At 41.9% G+C, this 18,154-nt stretch overlaps 1 protein-coding gene across 1 annotated transcript in view; it reads right to left on the bottom strand.

Moving 5' to 3' along the window:
• The window catches only part of LOC148021590 (putative thylakoidal processing peptidase 2, chloroplastic), a 67,488-nt gene extending 52,182 nt beyond the window's left edge, over positions 1 to 15,306 (bottom strand). Inside the window, exon 1 of the mRNA XM_087697030.1 lies at positions 14,516 to 15,306. Within this exon, the coding sequence (XP_087553156.1) occupies positions 14,516 to 15,199 (684 nt within the window). The 5' untranslated portion in view covers positions 15,200 to 15,306. The remainder of the gene's footprint in view (positions 1 to 14,515) is intronic.
• Between the last annotated feature and the right edge of the window lie 2,848 nt (positions 15,307 to 18,154).

The raw sequence follows: 18,154 nt of genomic DNA, 5'->3' as shown, positions 1-18,154 counted from the left end.
TCACCATGTGGTGATACTTTTTGCAGTTGCTTTCGTTATTTACTTATATAAATATTTTATTTTTCTTTTGTTGTTACTTTTTACCCTAGAGTTCTCTTGAATTAAGCCGAGGTCTTTGCATGGCCAGAAGATGCATCCATTGGGACAAACTGGACTAATGGTTTGTCTAAGCCTTAGGACCGGTTCCATAATGAATGGACGCTGAAGAATAGAATGCCAGTGGTTTGGGACTGTGTGCTTAGCCACTGGAGATGATGTAAGACAATGAGCTTGGCCAAGACAAAAGATGCACATGTGAGAATGCTCACGGAATAAAAGTCACCATAATTGAGCCACATTACACTTTTTGATGTGTTTGCAATGACAAAAGTTGCTCAGAACAACTTGAGGAATACAGGGGTCAGCATCCCTAAAATTTAGAGAGTTACTATTTTTGGACCCCAAAATCTGTTCACATCATTTGCTTTGTTTTTGCAAGAGGATTAATTCTTTGGTTTGTGCCGAGGTCAAATTTTGCACCAATCATGGAGAATTTTAGACCGAAAGGTTTAAATGGGAAAATTGTTACATGTATGCCATGTGGCACAAATTCCCAAAAGAGAGAGAGAGCATTTTTTTAAAAAACATAATAGGCATGAGGGGCAAATCTGAGAGTGAAGTTTTGAGAAGCTGAGGGCAAATTGCTGCAAGTACATCAGCTATGGAGAGTACTTCTTCGTCTCTGACTCATGTACGGAGGTAGAGCTTGCTCCCTCTGGTCAACTCTCTCTCTATTCTCAGAGGAAATGCTCTGCATGATGGGCTGACTCCATCAAAGGTACAGTTCTGTGTTTTCTTTGCACTTCTGCTGAGGCAAGAGCCTCACTGTCCAGGTTCAAGAGCAGCTATTGGCTTCTCCAATGCACGAACTAAAGAAAGTGATGACCATGCCACACATGAACAAGGTTTTTCAGCTCTGATTTAGTGTTATTTGTGGGACTGTTTTACTGTTGGAATGATATTAGGGTAAAAGGGATGTTGTTTTGGATATGTTGGACAGTAAGAATAGTAAATACAGAGCTCTACAAACTACAATTCTACACATGAATCATTGAGTTATGGTCACAGAAAATGCTTTCCTAAAAGGGATATTGTTTTGGATATGCTGGACAACAAAAACAATGAATACAGAGTTCTGCAGACTGCAATTCTGCACATGAATCATTGAGTTATGGTCACAGAAAATGCTTTCCTAAAAAGGATGTTGCTCTTGTCATGCTGTACTGTCCTTATGCAGCTGGGATTTACTCAAAAAAGATGAAAACCAATTGTTCACAAGTTATGTATTTTGGAACATTTCATTTTTATAACTTTCCATCTTTTAATTGATAAAGAAATACCGAGAGGGGTGCCGGTCTTCGGGGCCAATCTGGTGCTGAGCGAGGGAGTGAGGTCTCTGTTTGTGTGTGTGAAAAGACCAGGTGTTAATTGAAGGAACTACCGCTTTATGTGAGTCATAGACCGGTTTCAGGTTGTTGAATTCAAACCTGATATCTGCATTCTTGGGAAGGGTGCCTATAAATTGATTGCCCATCTACAATTGAAGTGGCTTGCATGCAAGAGTTGAATGCCCAATTGTTAGGTTAGGATTCAGTAGCACATGCACACTCACACACACTCATAGTGAACAAGTGAACAGCAAGAGAGGAGAGCGCTAGGTCACATCCACTATGTGAGAGATGAGTGCACGTGGTACTGAATCCTAACCTAAGTAGTAATAGATTCATAGCTTCTCCGCTGCCACTCAGCTTGTGAGAAGCCACTGCCTCAACCTGCCATTGAGTCTCGAACTTGGCTACTACTGCTCCAAATTCATTGCTGCCTTTTATGTGCCTTCTACTCCCAGTCTACATAGGCAAACTTAACTGCACAGCCAGCTCACACTTGCCTCTTGACTGCACATGTAGCACATTATCTTTCTCTGCCCCTCCCTGGTTGTTCCCTGCCTACCTCGGCCTAGTTATCACTTGCCTGTTCGTAGCCTAATCGTCACCTACCCAGCCATCGCCTGCCGAACCATTGCCTATTCAACTATCACTAGTCTTTCAAAATAACCTGCATCAAGTTTGTGACAGCTCTTGACCTATTTGTGAAGACCCAACAGCCTGCACCACATCACAACACTTCACCTTTTACCAGCCAATAGCCTGCACAACCTACGTAACACTTTTTCTCTTGAGCTTGACACTTCCAAAAGCCATTTAAAGTTAATGTTACATTAGCTTTACTCGGCCTTTGAATCCAACAAACCCCTATTCACGTACAGCCTCTCTACAAGCAACAAAATTGGGGCATTTGTCCAAACCCCCCAAATTTCTCCAAAATTTTTGGGAATTTGTGTTTGGTGCACAAAATTTGCTTGAGTTTACATAAAAAATTTGGGGCTTTTTACATCTGAGCCAAATTTCACCAAATTTCATCAAATAAATTTGAGGCTTTTGAGAAATTTGTCCAAATCTATCAACATTGAGGCCAATTTTATCTTCTACATCAACGTTCAAAGACATTGGAGCCTTCTTAGCTGCAAATTTTTCTGCAGCACCATCAATTATGTGCAAAATTGTAAGTTTTTTGAGCATTTCCTTGCTTTTTCATACTATCTAGTACACATTTGGCAGTCGTTATTGTCAACATTCAATTTTACACAACAAGAAATGGCAAGCCAAAATGACTTGTTAAATATATTTGGAAATTCCAATAAATTGGATGGCACAAGTTATACGATGTGCGCATACATGATGAGGCATGTTTTGGTTGCCAAATAGCTTTTCAAATGTTAAGTCTGCAAGCCCACTTGCACAAAATGCTACAAGTTCATCCACTATCAAAAGTGGATCTTTTGCACCAACCTTTGCTGCACCTCCCACAAAATCGATTCAGATGGGATAGGCGGGATACCCAAGCACATGCTTTGATTGCACTCTCGTGCGAAAGACAAGTTATTCCGCATGTTTGGTCATGCACAACGGCCAAGGATGATTGGGATAAACTTGCTTCATTGTATCAAGAGCGCAACGAGACTTGTGTAGCCTATTTGCACAAACAACTTGAAATGGAACACATGGCAAAGGGTAATTCAATGGACACCTACATTACACATGTGAAGAATATAACGGAGTAGCTTACAAATATTAATACGATTATTTCTTATGCTTCTCTTGTTTTTGCAGCCTTGGCTAGCCTACCACTATACTTCACTTGCTTGCAAAAGGAGGTATTGGTGCGTACACATTTCATGCGTTGGTGTCAGTGTTATTGCAAGAAGAGCAATCACGAGCGAATTGCAACTAGCATAAGTATGAAAAATCAAGCATTTGCAGCCAGCCATAGGAACAAAGGGAAGTCATAGCAGCCATCAAGCTCAAAGGACAAAGGCAAATCGACTTCTTCCACAAACTCTTCAAGCACCAAGGATGAGGGTGCTAAGCAAAAGAGAGGTAATCATTGCAAGAACAAGGGGTATGCTTGAGGAATATAGAAAGAGGATTCCTAGTTGAAAAAAGAAGCAATCAAACCTGATTGTTTCTATAAATTCAGCAAGTGCAAAGGATGCAACAGCACATTTAGCAAGTCTAAAGTCTTATGCTTTTGTTGTGCGTTGTTCATATAATCCTTATTTTCATGCACATGGCATATCAGTGCTGAAAACAGCAATACATGGTATTTTGGCATTGTTCCCTGCAACCACACAACATCCTTTCATGACTTGTTTGTATCATATGCAAATGTACAAAAGAGGGGATCATCGGTATGTGCAAATAATGCTTCGTATGCAATCCAAAGCATTGGACAAATTCCCATTGTTACAGTAGATGGGAAAATCATCGTGCGTAATAAGGTTTGGTATGTGCCTAGCATAAAGAAAAACTTGCTTTCAATTTCAACCATTACATGTGCTGGTTTTTTGTTAGATTCCACATGGATCAATGCAATGTCTATGACTGTAGTGATGGGGATGCCCTCATTGCCATTGACACTATGTACAATGGCCTATATCAGATTGATTTATATGAGAGGAGAGCATCAGAGAATGCATTACAAGTTGATGCCACCATTATGGATGACACCAAGTTATGGCACGCTTGATTTAGTCATCTCAACTATGGCAGTTTGCTTTACTTTAGAAGCAAAAATATGGTACTTGATCTACCTCCATTGAAAACACCTACTCATAATGTATGTCAAAGTTGTGTATACAACAAAATACATTGTGCTTCGTTTCCCAAAAGTAAATCTATGTGCACTGATAAAAAATTACGGCTTGTGGATAGTGATGTTTGTGGACCCATGTGAGTCAAATCCATCAAAGGATACTTGTATTTTGTTACCTTCATTGATGACATGACCCATCATTGTTAGACATATGCTTTGAGGCACAAATTAGAAGTGTCTGTATGCTTTAAAACCTTCTTGGCTTTGACTGAAAATGGTAGTGATTACACTCCATATAGATCGAGGGGGGAATACATGTCACGAGAGCTTAACTCTTTTTTGGCTAGGAGGGGCATGGGCATTAAACATCAATGTACTACACCTTACACACATTAATAAAACAATATAGCCAAAAGAAAGAATCGGACTTTGATGGAGATGGCACATTGTATGCTTTCACACAATAAGCTGCTCCCAAAGTTTTGCCTTGAAGCTATTATGTGTGCAATACATATGCTAAATCGCAGCCCCACTAAAGCATTGACTAAATGTACACCTTATGAGGCTTGGAATCCTGAAAGCTAGTGGTATCACGCAATTGTATCTTTGGTTGTTTGGCATATGCTCTTGTGCCACAACTACGAAGACATAAGCTGAAAAACAAGGATGTCAAGTGCATTTTCATTGGTTACAATGGAAAATGTAAAGAGTACCGCTTGTACCAAGTTCCAACCCTCTACAAACAAGATTTTCATTAGTAGAGATATAGCATTGGCTGAGCATGCTGGTCAGCCCTCCATAGACTACAAAAATCAGCCCAATGTGAAGCCTATGGATATGTTTGAAAATTCGTTGCCGTTGTATCAACAAAGTGCACTCGATTTTGGCCAATTTCAGCAACCTATTGAGGGTTTAGAGAAGCAAAATCAGCAAAAAGCACATGCTGAACAGCAGCGTGATTTTCAGACCATAAATCAAGGCATTGCTGATGATGAAGTGGTTAATGATAGGGCTACTATTCGCAAAGCTAAAAAGCCCCTAGATGGCTATTTGGGCACATTATAGAGCAGCAAATAGTTCGTTCCACTTCCCAATAAAGCTAGAGCAACAATTGACCATGCACAAGGTAACTTGGTTGCACAAGCACTTGTAGCTACTGCATGCAATGAGGAACCCGTCTCTTTACATGATGCTTTAGAGGATGAGCTTTGGATGCCAACTATGCAATCAGAGATGGATTCTATCCATAAAAATGACACATGGAAGTTGTGACTTGCTAGTTGGCAAGCATGCTATAGGCACAAAGTGGGTTTATGAATTAAAACACAAATCTGATGGTAGCATTGATCGCTACAAGGCACGTCTTGTTGCCTAAGGATATGTCCAACAACATGGGATTGACTATGATGAGGCATTTGCATCCACCTAACGTATTACTACCATTCGCAATGTTATTGCTTTGGCTGCCCATTTTGATTGGCATATGCATTAGTTGGATGTGAAGACTACTTTTCTAGATGGTGATCCTCATGAGGAGGTTTATGTGACACAACCTCCTAGCTTTGTTTAGAAAGGCTCAAAGAGCAAAGTGTGCCAGTTGTGTAGGGCCTCTGAAGGAAACAGCTAGGGTTTGCACTAAGGACACACAGAGTGTACGACCACGACAGAAACACAAAGAGACAAACACGGACACATAGGGCAAAACTAAAACCCTAAATGCAAAACTCAAAACTCAAACGCAGAAACTCAAACACAAACAAAAGAAGGGAGAGAGAGAACACAACTCTGAAGTGAATGAATGCTGTAAATGAGTGTAACAGTGTACACTATGCTCAAGGGCAAAGCAATGTCGGAGTGTGACATCCACCGAAGATGGATTCCTAGTCTGTGACCACCAGTAGGAGTGTAGGAGTGCTGAATAGTGAATGGCAGCAGGCTGGTCACCAAAATGCAGCAGTCTAGAGGCTAGAAAATGGTAAACGCAGCAGTGTACCACCGATCGGAGGCTGAAAACTGTTCACAGTCTGCTCTAAACAGCAGGCTGAAACAGTGTCTGAGAGTGTCAAGGCCTGCAATGTTGAAAACGTAGGCTGGCTGACCCTGGAGATGATGGACAGCAGGCTGAACAACAGTCTGAGACAGCTTGGAGCAATCGCCAACGACTAAGAGCTGTCACCTACAGCAATGGATAGGCTGAAGATAATTTGGCTGCAGTCGACGATGGCTGGACAGCAGATGGAGACGGGCTACAGGCTGGAAACTGGGCGCCAACAACATCAGAGGATGTGTGGGCTTCTGTAACCTGCAAACAAGGATAATCACTGAATGGGGGCAGCCTGTCTATTTATAGATGTGGAAAGGCATCCCAATAATTAGGGTTTCCACTAAACTCTCTCGAACCGCTCCCCGTTTTAGGGTTTTACTCTAAAAGAGCATTTTTAGTGTGTTTTGGGGCTGTTTAAGAGGCTAATCAACAAGTAATGCATATTTTAGCTCAACACCCCCTCTTAGGCCCAAAACTGAGCTGAAAGGTTAGGCCAGCCATTGTGATGTTTATGTACCCCAAGGCGTATGTACCCCAAGGCGTCCCACCCCAAAGCAGCCAAGGCATTGGACAAACAGTGCACGTCGATTGCCCAGTGGCCTATCAAGACTACAGAGGCGATGGTTATCGTACCAAGGGAATCCAAGTAGTCACCCCAGAGAGGACAGGGCATCGGACAAAGGGTGCACATCAGCTGCCCAGTGGCCTACCAAGCCCTACAAAGGCGGATGAAACTACATTGAATGTTTTCTTTCTTTCTTTTAATAAGTGAAGTAAATTTGATGGGATGCGGCTCATTGAGTAAAAGTGACCCAGAAGACGGGAGTAGGAAGGGTACACCCAACATATCACAAAATAGTACAAGCTAACCCATCCACTCAATGTGGCGATGACGAGGAAAAATAGGTGATGAGGTATCCATGTGATGAAGAAGAAGGGTGGTGTGATAACAACAGCCGTCGATGGAAACAGCTTAGGATCCGTGCAAGTGGTGCTCTGCACAATGAGATGCAAAGTATGTTGCATGTTGAAGAATGCTCATACAGCAGGTGCCACTTGGACAGTGTCCCTCCTGGGAAAATTGTTCACTTGCCCAAGCGCCCTAGTACAAGGATGATATAATCAATGCAAAGGGTAAGGTACAACAGGGGGAAGAAGCCGATGTCGAAGACAAAGTGTTGAAGTCTATAGAATACCAAGAAGGGTAAAAACCCCCTCTCAACCTGGATGTAGATGCCGAAGAAGGAAGAGGAGCCTGATGTCGATCTTCATGTGGTGCCGAGAACCATAAGGAATGAAAGAAGATGAAGTGGATGAACCACCCCGCTAGAAGAGCAAGGTAGAAGTCATCGCCATGATAGCATCGAGAGAGATACTGCACGATCCGCCTCGGGAGGAGAAACCGCCATGCTGGAAGAAGAGCGAGCACTCCTAGGATGATGAAACCATGAAAGGAACACTACACATCCCCATGTCTCTAGCCCAGGGAGGACCAAAGCAATCTGCAAGTTAGCCCTACACTGAAAGACAAAACCCTGCAAAAGAGATGAGAATCTGCAAACACAAAGGTTCGTGGTGAGATGCTCCAAAGCAAAACAGAGCAAAAAGAAAATCTAACTCAAAATAAATGCAATGAATGTGTATGTGAATGAGGAAACGCAACAGAAGACAAAAAAATGGAAAAACTAAGGATAATGAATCCTATGGGCCCGACTCTTAAGAGTGCGAAAAATAAATGCTAAACTGACCTAGGGTATCCGAAAGAACCTAGAGGCATGCGAGTCGAAGAAGGTGGCTACCATCGCGTATACGCGTGCTGAAGGAGCAGATGAAGCAAGAGCGAAGGGCATAGCCCCACTAGACTGTACAGTCGCAGTGGTCTGCGGAGGCTTTTAGATGGAAGACCTTGGGCCTTGGAGCGATACTCCTTGTCTACATGGCCTGCTCTCTGGCAATGTGTGCAAAACCGGTTTTTCTTAGGGAGTTGCTGCTAGATAGGTCTAGATTCTTTGATTCCATCTGAGGAAGAGGAGTCACCCTTTGATTGGCTTGCCTTCACATCTAGTGAGTTCTTGTCACTAGTGGTTATTCCTCCTGAAGAAGAGGCAACCAACCCCTTCTACTTTGAATAAGGCTGTGATGAGGATTTTTTGTGGACTTGTCTACATGGCCTGCTCGCTAGCAATGTGTGCAAAACCAGTTTTTCTTAGGGAGTTGCTGCTAGATAGGTCTAGATTCTTTGGTTCCATCTGAGGAAGAGGAGTCACCCTTTGTATGGCTTGCCTTCGCATCTAGTGAGTTCTTGTCACTAGTGGTTATTCCTCCCGAAGAAGAGCCAACCAACCCCCTCTACTTTGAATAAGGCTGTGATGAGGATTTTTTGTGGACTTGATCATACAGCCTCGCCTAACACAAAAACTGGTACTCAAACTCGTAGAAGGTTGGCAATCTAGGTCGGGAGATGATGTGTTGAATGAAATTAAAGTACTTGTCGGACAACTTATTCAAAAAGAATGTAACCTGAACATCATTTGACTTTGGAGAGCCAGTAGTGGCGAACTCGGCAAGTAACTGCCTATATTCAGCCAGCTTGACTTTCAGATCATCCCCTTTCTTAATAGAGAACTCTTGAAGCTCAAAGTCGAGATTGATGCGCCGAGTACGATCACGAGCCGCATAGTGATCAAGAAGGTGACTCCAACGCTCTGACATGAGCAGGAAGTGCTGCAACTGAGAGTGAAACTCAAGAAGCAATCCCTGCATCAGCTCAACATTGGCGGTGGCGTTGCAGGCTCTCCATTGTTGACGGATGTAATCAGGGTGAGCTAGGCGAGGGTCTAGCATAGGCTCTAGACCAATGACAAGGTCCCAAAAACCCTGAGACTCAAGCAATTTGTTGCATGAAATTAGACCAAGTGGTGAAATATGACCAGTTAAAACGTGTCTTATCCATGAAGGCGTTCTTGGCCGTTGCAACAGGAGTGGTAGTGCTCAAAGATGGATAGTGTGAAAAAGTAGTGTGTGGGTAGGATAGGGGAGTGGAGTACACTTGAGAATGGGCCCCAAAGTGCCCACCAGGCATGCATGTAGTGTGCAAGGTGGATCCATATGTAGGGATGGGTTGACTAGGCATGGCCATGGTAGCCACACGAGGAACCCAAGGAGGGTTTGAAGATGCACCATAAGTTGAGGATGGAAACCCCTGCGTATGAGTGGTCATGGGAGATGTGAAGCTGAGGATAGTGAGAGAAATGCCCATCATAGTTATCCCAGGAGTTATGTGTGTGCTCATGTATTGAAAGGTGAGAGGTACTGTGTTAAAGGGTGGCATTCCCCCTAACAAAGTACCATGGTGCAAAGAGGTAGAGAATGGATTGGAGAAGAAAAAGATGCTAGGAGCGGAGATGGAAGATCCAACCCCTAGGGTGTATGATGCAGATGTGGAGTGTAATCCAAGGTTTTGAAAAGATGATAAGAGGTGTGATATAGAAGAGGGTGGGATGGGAGGGAAATGAGAAGTATGTGTGATATGCTCAAATGAAACACAAGCTGTAGATATACCTGAATTTCGTCTACTTCGTGAGCCCCCTCTATTGAGGTTCACATATGCAAAGCCATCCGGATCCTGTACCTCAAAAGAAGAAACAGGCGAGGGTTTTGATTCATGCAAAACAAAAGAATTGTACAAACCTGACATTGGACATGGCTAAGATGATGAAAATGGATCGTCAAACGTTCCGAATGCCGTATGTCCTTCATGATAGGAGAGGTGGCCAACCTCACCAACCGGTCCGGATGTGGTAGCAAAATTGGTAGGAGGGGTGTAAACATCACAATACTTGTTACGATAGTACTCCTCAAAGTCCTCCTTTGTCATGTTAGTGAAATCTAGTGAAGGTGGAGTGTTGTCCTCCTCACCGAGTCCGTAATGCCGTCTCAGGGCCTCCAATGATGGAGAAGCCTGATAAGTCATCATAGAAACTAGAGAAAAAGGTGTCTGGGACATTGTGATTCGGTTATGAGTCGTATTGTGTGCCTCGCACAAAGACTAGCTCTCCACAATATCAGCAGGATACTCTTTACAAAAGCACCGGCTCTGATACCATGTGAAGGAAACTGCTAGGATTTGCATTGAGGACACAGAGTATACGACCACGATAGAAACACAAAGAGACAAACACAGACACATAGAGCAAAACTCAAACCCTAAACGCAAAACTCAAAACTCAAACACAGAAACTCAAACACAAACAGAAGAAAGGAGAGAGAGAACACAACTCTGAAGTGAATGAATGCTGTAAATGAATGTAAGAGTGTACAGTGTGCTCAAGGGCAGAGCAATGTCGGAGTGTGACATCCACCGAAGACGGATCCCTAGTCTGTGACCACAGTCAGAATGTAGGAGTACTGAATAGTGAATGGCAGCAGGCTAGTCACCAAAACGCAACAGTCTAGAGGCTGGAAACTAGTAAACCCAGCAGTGTACCACCGATTGGAGGCTGGAAACTGTGCACAGTCTACTCTAAACAGCAGGCTGAAACAGTGTCTGAGAGTGTCAGGGCCTGCAATGCTGAAAACGCAAGCTGGCTGACCCTGGAGATGATGGACAGCAAGCTGAACAGCAGTCTGAGACAATCTGGAGCAGTCGCCAGCAGCTTAGAGCTGTCGCCTACAGCAATGGACAAGTTGAAGATAATGTGATTGCAATCGATGATGGCTGGACAGTAGATGGAGGCGGGCTGCAGGCTGGAAACTAGGCGCCAACAACAGCAGAGGGTGTGGGGACTAGCGTAACCCTGCAAACAAGGATAATGACTGAATGGGGGCAGCCTGTCTATTTATAGATGTGGAAGGGCGCCCCAAAAATTAGGGTTTCCACTAAACTCTCTCAAACCGCTCCCCGTTTTAGGGTTTTACTCTAAAAGAGCATTTTTAGTGTGTTTTGGGCTGTTTAAGAGGCTAATCAGCAAGTAATGCATATTTTAGCTCAATAAGGCCCACAACCCTAATACCAATTTATGCCTAAATGTGCTTGGAATCAAGGGATGTAACAATCTTAAACTCCAAATTTTCCAGAGACACTAACCCAATCAATAGAGGAAGTGGGGATTTGAGAGTGTATCTTTTGAATCCAAGCCAAGGCTTGACACTTCTCAAGGATTGTAGCCAATTCTCATGTGCACTACAAGATTCTAGAAATACAACTTAGAGAAATACTGCAAGGGGCACCAGCTTTGAGACTAATCGAATGTCAACTGCATTCTATTATGTGTTTAAGTGTTGCTTTTAGTTTTCATGAATTTATCAAATCTATTTATTGTTGTAATTATTTGTTAATCCAGTCAATAACCACCCTATCCAATAAGGAAGGCTGGTTTCATGCTTCCATTATCGAGATAGGTGGACCCAAGGCACATGATTGCAAGCCAAATTGGAAACTCTTTGCAAAATTCATTCTCAGCTCTGTGAAAATCAGCAAGCATTTCTTCATCTAGGAATGAGGAGGCACACTTTGATGATGCATCAATGCCTAAAGAGTCACAAGGCAATGATATCAATGTAATGCCTGACCTTGGAATGGGCACTCAACATAGGCAGCATGTTGAAAATGTAGGCTTTGATCATGAAGCAAGTCCTTCACAGCCCCATAATGCTAAAAATCAGCAAGAAGCAGAGAACTACAGTGCACAATTTAAAGTGCAGTTGATGGCAACATTAGGTATGTTATCTCAACTTACCAAGGATCCGCAGTCTGCTGATTTTCTGCAGCCATATAAAACAGATAGCAAGGGAAAAAATAAAAAATCATCTTCTAAGGAATCTGAGAAATATGAGTCACCAAAGTTGGAGGCAGCACAACCCCAAAATAAGCCAAATGCTACTAATGAACAAATGTAAATGTAGCTTTGAGGCAAGGACACCAAATGCATGGCAATCTTGGAAATGCCAATACGGTGCCCTTGGACAACAAGGAATGCATCCAAATGTTGAGCATCCAAGGTATTTCAGTGGTGGTTCAATGTCCATGCAATGGCTGGTCATGGCACACCATCATTTGGTATGCATGGTCCAAGTGCCTTTGGTATGCAGCGAGGTATGCATGAAATGCAAAGTTAGATGTATCCAAGAATGGCTGGTGAATGCAAAATCCAATGTACAGCCATATTGGTATGGTACCCAGTGCACAAACCAGCATATTTGGTAATGCATCTATTACTTTTGCCATGTTTGGGGCACACGATATTCGTGCTGATTCATCTAATGTCATGATTAATGCTGGTCATGATGGGAAAACAGCAAATCCACCCTTTTTGCAACCATTGATCTATGACAATGTGGCACCAAAGGCAAGGCAAAAGACTTTAATGAAAGTGGCAAGGCAATGAAGTTTGATACTTTCAGTACTGCACACAAGATAAATTGAAAGCATAGACTTTATTCAGCAATTCAATACTTTGTTCAGCAATTTGATGTTGCATATTTAGGGGGAGAGGGAAATTTTACAAAGTCATCAAAGGTGCACGAGGCAACCTTGCTCAAAGGTAATGCTTTGCAATGGTGGAGTTCTCTTCTATGCAAGGTAGGTCACCATCTACTTGGGTATAGTTTAAGCAAGTGTTTCCTGCACCATGGCCTATTGGCACTTTCGAAGTAGATGTAAGACTGCATGGCCCAAGTTGGATGCTTCATTAATTCACGAATTTAGGGCAGTACAATAAGAAGTTTTGGGAAGTATTGCTGCCCATTACTTCGTATGCGTAATACCCCTATCAAAGCAAATAGAGAAGTATTGTTATGGGCTGACCAAAGAAATAAGACATTTGTGCAAGAAGACAATGATGAGCACATCTCCATTGATAGAGATGGCATGTACAACTGATGCCTTACTACGTGGGAAGTCTTATGGCTTCAAAAGTGATGCAGTGAAGTCAGAAAAGACAGCAACCAAGGCTGAGAAACGTGGAAGTTCTACTTTTAATCCTAAGAAAAGGCAACAATAGCAAAGATCTTGGACTAGTGGCTCAATCTTACCTCAACAAGGATCTAATTGGCAATGCAGCTTCAAAGAAAGATACAACCAGTTAAAGATTGTTGAAAAAGAACCCACATTAACCTCTGTCTCTTGCTTAAGTCCATTGGCAACTTTATTAGTTGCCCCATTACAATTGTGGACTTTAAAGTTGAACCATTGCATGAGTTTTGCTTGCTCAACTTGTCATGTCATAGATTGAGCTGGTCATGTAGGAATTTTAGTTCATGGTGATCAATCCAAACAATGAAAAGTTTAAGTATATGAATAATCACCAAGATTTCATTTTATTATGTGATGTAGCACATCTAGGTATCCATGTCACATGAGCTTACCACTCTCAAACGTGATAGGTCAGCCATCATGATACAAAGCGATGACCAACAATGTAGTCACTAGCATCTTTATGAAGCTACTGAAGATTATTTGGATCAAACAACGTCAGTGCAATCATAACCAATCTTTTCAAGGTTTGAAAGCAATGAACGAGCTCACTACTCCAAATTGTTATACTTACATTTCAGCAAAGGAATGCACAAAAAACTGATCCAAGCTAGGACGTCCAAGTCTAAAGAATATAAAAAGACAGTCTGAAAGCACAAAGCAGAACCTTTTAACAAAAAGTAATCCTAGAGTCTGCCTGGTTGGTAGCCTTTATATTGCTTATAACCAACGAGAATTCTAAGGAAGTCTATTTCCCTGGCCAGAAAGAATCTGGCAAAAATATAAGTGAAACTTCAGCATGCATGCACTACGTACACCTGCAACCTTCTACAAACATGAAGGCATAAGCTTCCAGAAGAATACCAAGGACTGACATTTTACTCCGGATCTGAAATTCTTAATGCCATGTCGCTTAGTTGAATTTATTATGAAGTTTGCCTATCAAGACAGACCTCCATTTACATGGTTTCATAAAGTTGGAATCAAAAATTATGACAATTTTAGTTCCCGGAACTCCACCTAGGAACGGGATTACTGAATCAATGAACAGGTGTTTTGGTGCCTTACTAAACAAACAAATAAACTGGGCTATTTTGAACTTAATAGCAAAAGTGATCCAATATGTGCAGTTTAACACCATATAGTATGCAGGCCTCATTTCCACGGATGATTTGGCCTCTTGACATGCTGTGGTCTCTTCAGTTTCTTCATCGGACTTATGGTTCTCTTTTGACTCTTGTATTTCAGGTTCATAGTAATTAATACAATTATTCTTTACGGACAAGAAAAAAGAAGAAGGGTTATACCTTCTCTGCCACAATTCGATCTCCAACCTCGAGTGTAGGATACATGGAAAGGGAAGGGATGAACCTAAAGTCTGCGATAAACCATCTGAAAAGGACTGAGAATGCAAGCGTAAAGGCGATGGTCTTATAGTCATCAGCTGTGAGATTAAGCCAATCTGAGATGTTCTTGAGGAATCCGCCATTGCCATCGTCATTACTTCCACTGCCACTCTTGATGCTCCCATCCCCTTGGTCCTGCGGAGAAGAGGCTGGAGATGACAAGGGAGGAGCTGCTGTGTCCGGGTCGAGTCTAACCAGTTGTTGCTCCTCCTCCTTCTCTTCGCTAGCCTCCTGGGGCTGGCTCAGGCTTCTTCTTCTTCGAGTAGAGGAAGAGGAAGGCGAAGACCTTCTATGCAAGCCATGCCTTAGGGGCGGGGTCAGGCAGAAGTCGCTGCAATAGAGGGGAGCTGCGTGGTGCGGAGGGGCAGGGGAAGGGGGAGAATGGTGGTGGTGAGGGGAAGGAGGCTTTCTTTTCCTTTGGAAAGGAAGCAGGTGGTGGCGAGAGCGAGGGTTGAGGGGCAGAAGAGAGATTATACCCCTGGCGGGTGCTTCATGTAGCTTGTTGCTGTGCTCGGAGGGAGAAGGGCAGCATAATATGCTGCTGGAACGACGGAAGTCGAGAGACGGGTAGGAGGAGCTGCTCATGGCTTTTCGGCTTCTCACAGTCGTCTTTCGGCCCAGAACAAAGGTTTCTACCCGTCTCTTATTATTATTGATTGTGATCCAATGCTCGTGCTACGTGCGCTAATTGATGTTCAATTGTGGCTGGCTTGACCATCTTTGAGGGACGTCTCAATTGACCATCTTTAACAATGAGTAGATTGTATTGAAGTGGGTAAACATATTTATCACAAAGGAGATGTATCGCATAACCTTAAAAAATGTATTGGTCCCCACGAAGGAGTTCAACAAAGTCTGAATTAAGCTATTCAGATAATATTTACCTTTATAAAGCCAAGTCTTTTTCTTTAGACTTTTCCACTTTAATGCAATTTTGTGTATTTCGAAAATGTCTTGTTATTATTAACAAAAGCTTTTAGGGATCAAACACGTGTTAGCTCCCCTTAAAGCTTCAAGGGGAACAAGATACCATGTTATGGGATGCAAGGGGGTGAATTCTCTCTCCACGGGCGGTGATCTCTCTCTCTCTCTCTCTCTCTCTCTCTCCAAAATTAACCTCTAATACTTATTAACAAAAGGTTTGGGGGTGCCACCATGTGGCAAGCGCTTACCCCCTAGACCCTCTCTCTCTCTCTCTCTCTCTCTCTCTTCTTTGTCAACATTGCAAGAGATTTCGATGGGTTTATAGCAAGCAAAAGGGCTTTACTTCACTACTTGTAGGCTACCATGCTTAGCTAGAATATCCCTTGCTTTGTCTCTATATCATGGTATGTTTTCATTCTTCTATGTGCAAGGGTGGTTAGATCTTGCACTTCAAGAAACCCAAGATGGAAGAGGGCAAGACAAAAGAAAGAGAAGAGTAGTGTGAGCCACAACAAAAGAAAAGCATTACCTCTTTTTCTTGTTGGAGATAGATGTGGTGCTTGGACTATGGTAGCAAAGCTAATGGGTGGCATAAGGGTAGGCCTACGCAACAATGATAGGCTTGGTGACGTGTGTAGGTGGCATTGTTTTCTTTTAGGTGCAGGCATTATGTATGCAACTAGAGGCCGCTTCGCGGCAGCTTCGTTACCCTGAAGTGACAAGCAAAGTTGCCGTGCGATCTTCAACAATCCATTTCTCATATTTCTCTCTCTTCTTTTCCCTCTCTATTTCTAATTTTTTTATTCACCCTCTCTCTCTCTCTCTCTCTCTCTCTCTGTGTGCCTCTATTTTAGTTTATTTTTTATCCTATCCTGGTTCTTCTCTCTCTCCTTTTTTTCTCTCCCTGCTTTTCATCTCTCTCTCCCCCCTCTCTCCTCTTTTCCTTCTCTCTCCCTCTCCTCTTTTTTCCTTTTTTTTCTTCTTCTCTCTCTCTTCATTCTCTTTTTTATTTTTTTCTTTTCTCTCTCTCTCTCTCCTCTATTTTTCATTCTCTCTCTTTAAATTTTATATTTTCTCTCTTGTAATTCTCTCTCTCTCTCTCTCTCTCTCTCTCTCTCTCTCTCTCTCTCTCTCTCTCTCAAACTCAAAGTATGTAAATTTTATATTTTCCTTATATATACTTCTCTCTCTTTATGTTCATATTCTCTCTCTTCTTCACCTCTCTCTCTCTCTCTCTCTCTCTCTCTCTCTCTCTCTCTCTCTTTGCCCCCTTTTCTTCTCCTCCTCTTTCTCCTATTTTTTCTTTTTTTCTTTTTCTCTCTCTTTTAAATTGAATATTATCTCTCTCAAAAAAATTAAAAGACTTTTCTCTTTCCTCTTTTTCCTATCTCTTTTCCTCTTTCTTCTTCTTCTCTCTCTTTCTCTCTCTCTCTCCCCCCGCTTTTCTTCTCTCTCTTTCCCCACTCTTCTCTTTTCCTTCTCTCTCCCTCTTCTTTTTTCCTTTTTTCTCTTCTTCATTCTCTCTTTAATTTTTTTAATTTTCTCTTTCTTTTGAATGTTATATTTCCTCTCTATAATTCTTTCTTTGTGTGTTTAAATTCTCTATTTTTTTTCTTTTCTCTCTATCCTTTTCTTCTCTCCCCACTTTTCTTCTCCCTCTCTTTTCCTTTTTTCTTTTCATCTCTCTCTCTTAAATTTTATATTTCCTCTCTCTATAATTATTTCTCTTTATTCCCCCCCCTCTCTCTCTCTCTCTCTAGAATTATATATTTCCTCTATGTCTCTCTCTCTAAGTTAAAAACTATGTAAAAAAATGTTTAATTTTAAAAAGACTATTCTCTTTTCTATTTCCCTCCCTCTCTTCGTATTTTCTCTTTCTTTATCCTTCTCGTTCTTCTTCTATCTCCCTCTCAAAATGTGTGAAAAACTATGTTAAAAAAAGTTTAATTAAAAGAAAAGTTTAAATAAAAAAGCTTAAGCTAATACAGAGAGAGAGAGAGAAAAAAAAAACTTTTGATTTTAAAAGAAGTTTGATTAATTAAAGGGGAGAGAGAGAGCCTAGGCCCTACGCATGAGAGAGGGGGAAATGAAAAAAAATGATTAATTTAAAAAAGGCTATTCTCTTTCCTCTTTTCCCTTGTCTTTTTCTCTTTTTTCTATTTTTTTATCTTTCTTCTTCTTCTTTTTCTCTCTCTCCTTTAAATTCAAAAAAAATCTTTAAAAATATTTAATTAAAAGAAAATTTTAAATTAAAAAGTTTAACCTAACTCTGTGTGTGTGTATACCTAGGCCTTACACATGAGACAGAGAGAAGGGGGGGAGGGGGGAGGAATTTAATGAAAAAGGGAATGGGAAACGAAAGAGAGAGATTATACGTGAGAGAGGGGAGGGGGTTTTAATTAGAGAGAGAGAGAGAGAGAGAGAGAGAGAGAAGGGGGGGAGGGGGGAAGGGCTTTGAATTAAAAATGGAAGGGGAAAGAGAAAATGAGAGATTACATGTGAAAGAAAGGGGAGGGGAGGGGGTTTTAGTTAAAAAATGGAGGTTTGAAAAAGGTTGTAGATTCAAGAAGCCCTTTGGAGGTTTGGGGCTTTCGGAACCTACAACCAAAATAATAT

The sequence above is a fragment of the Lygodium microphyllum genome, chromosome 17 (genome assembly GCF_053477565.2).
Source record: "Lygodium microphyllum isolate KBCC chromosome 17, Lygodium_microphyllum_v1.1.10, whole genome shotgun sequence".
Lineage (NCBI taxonomy): Eukaryota > Viridiplantae > Streptophyta > Polypodiopsida > Schizaeales > Lygodiaceae > Lygodium > Lygodium microphyllum.
This window is presented reverse-complemented; position numbering and strand designations above follow the sequence as displayed.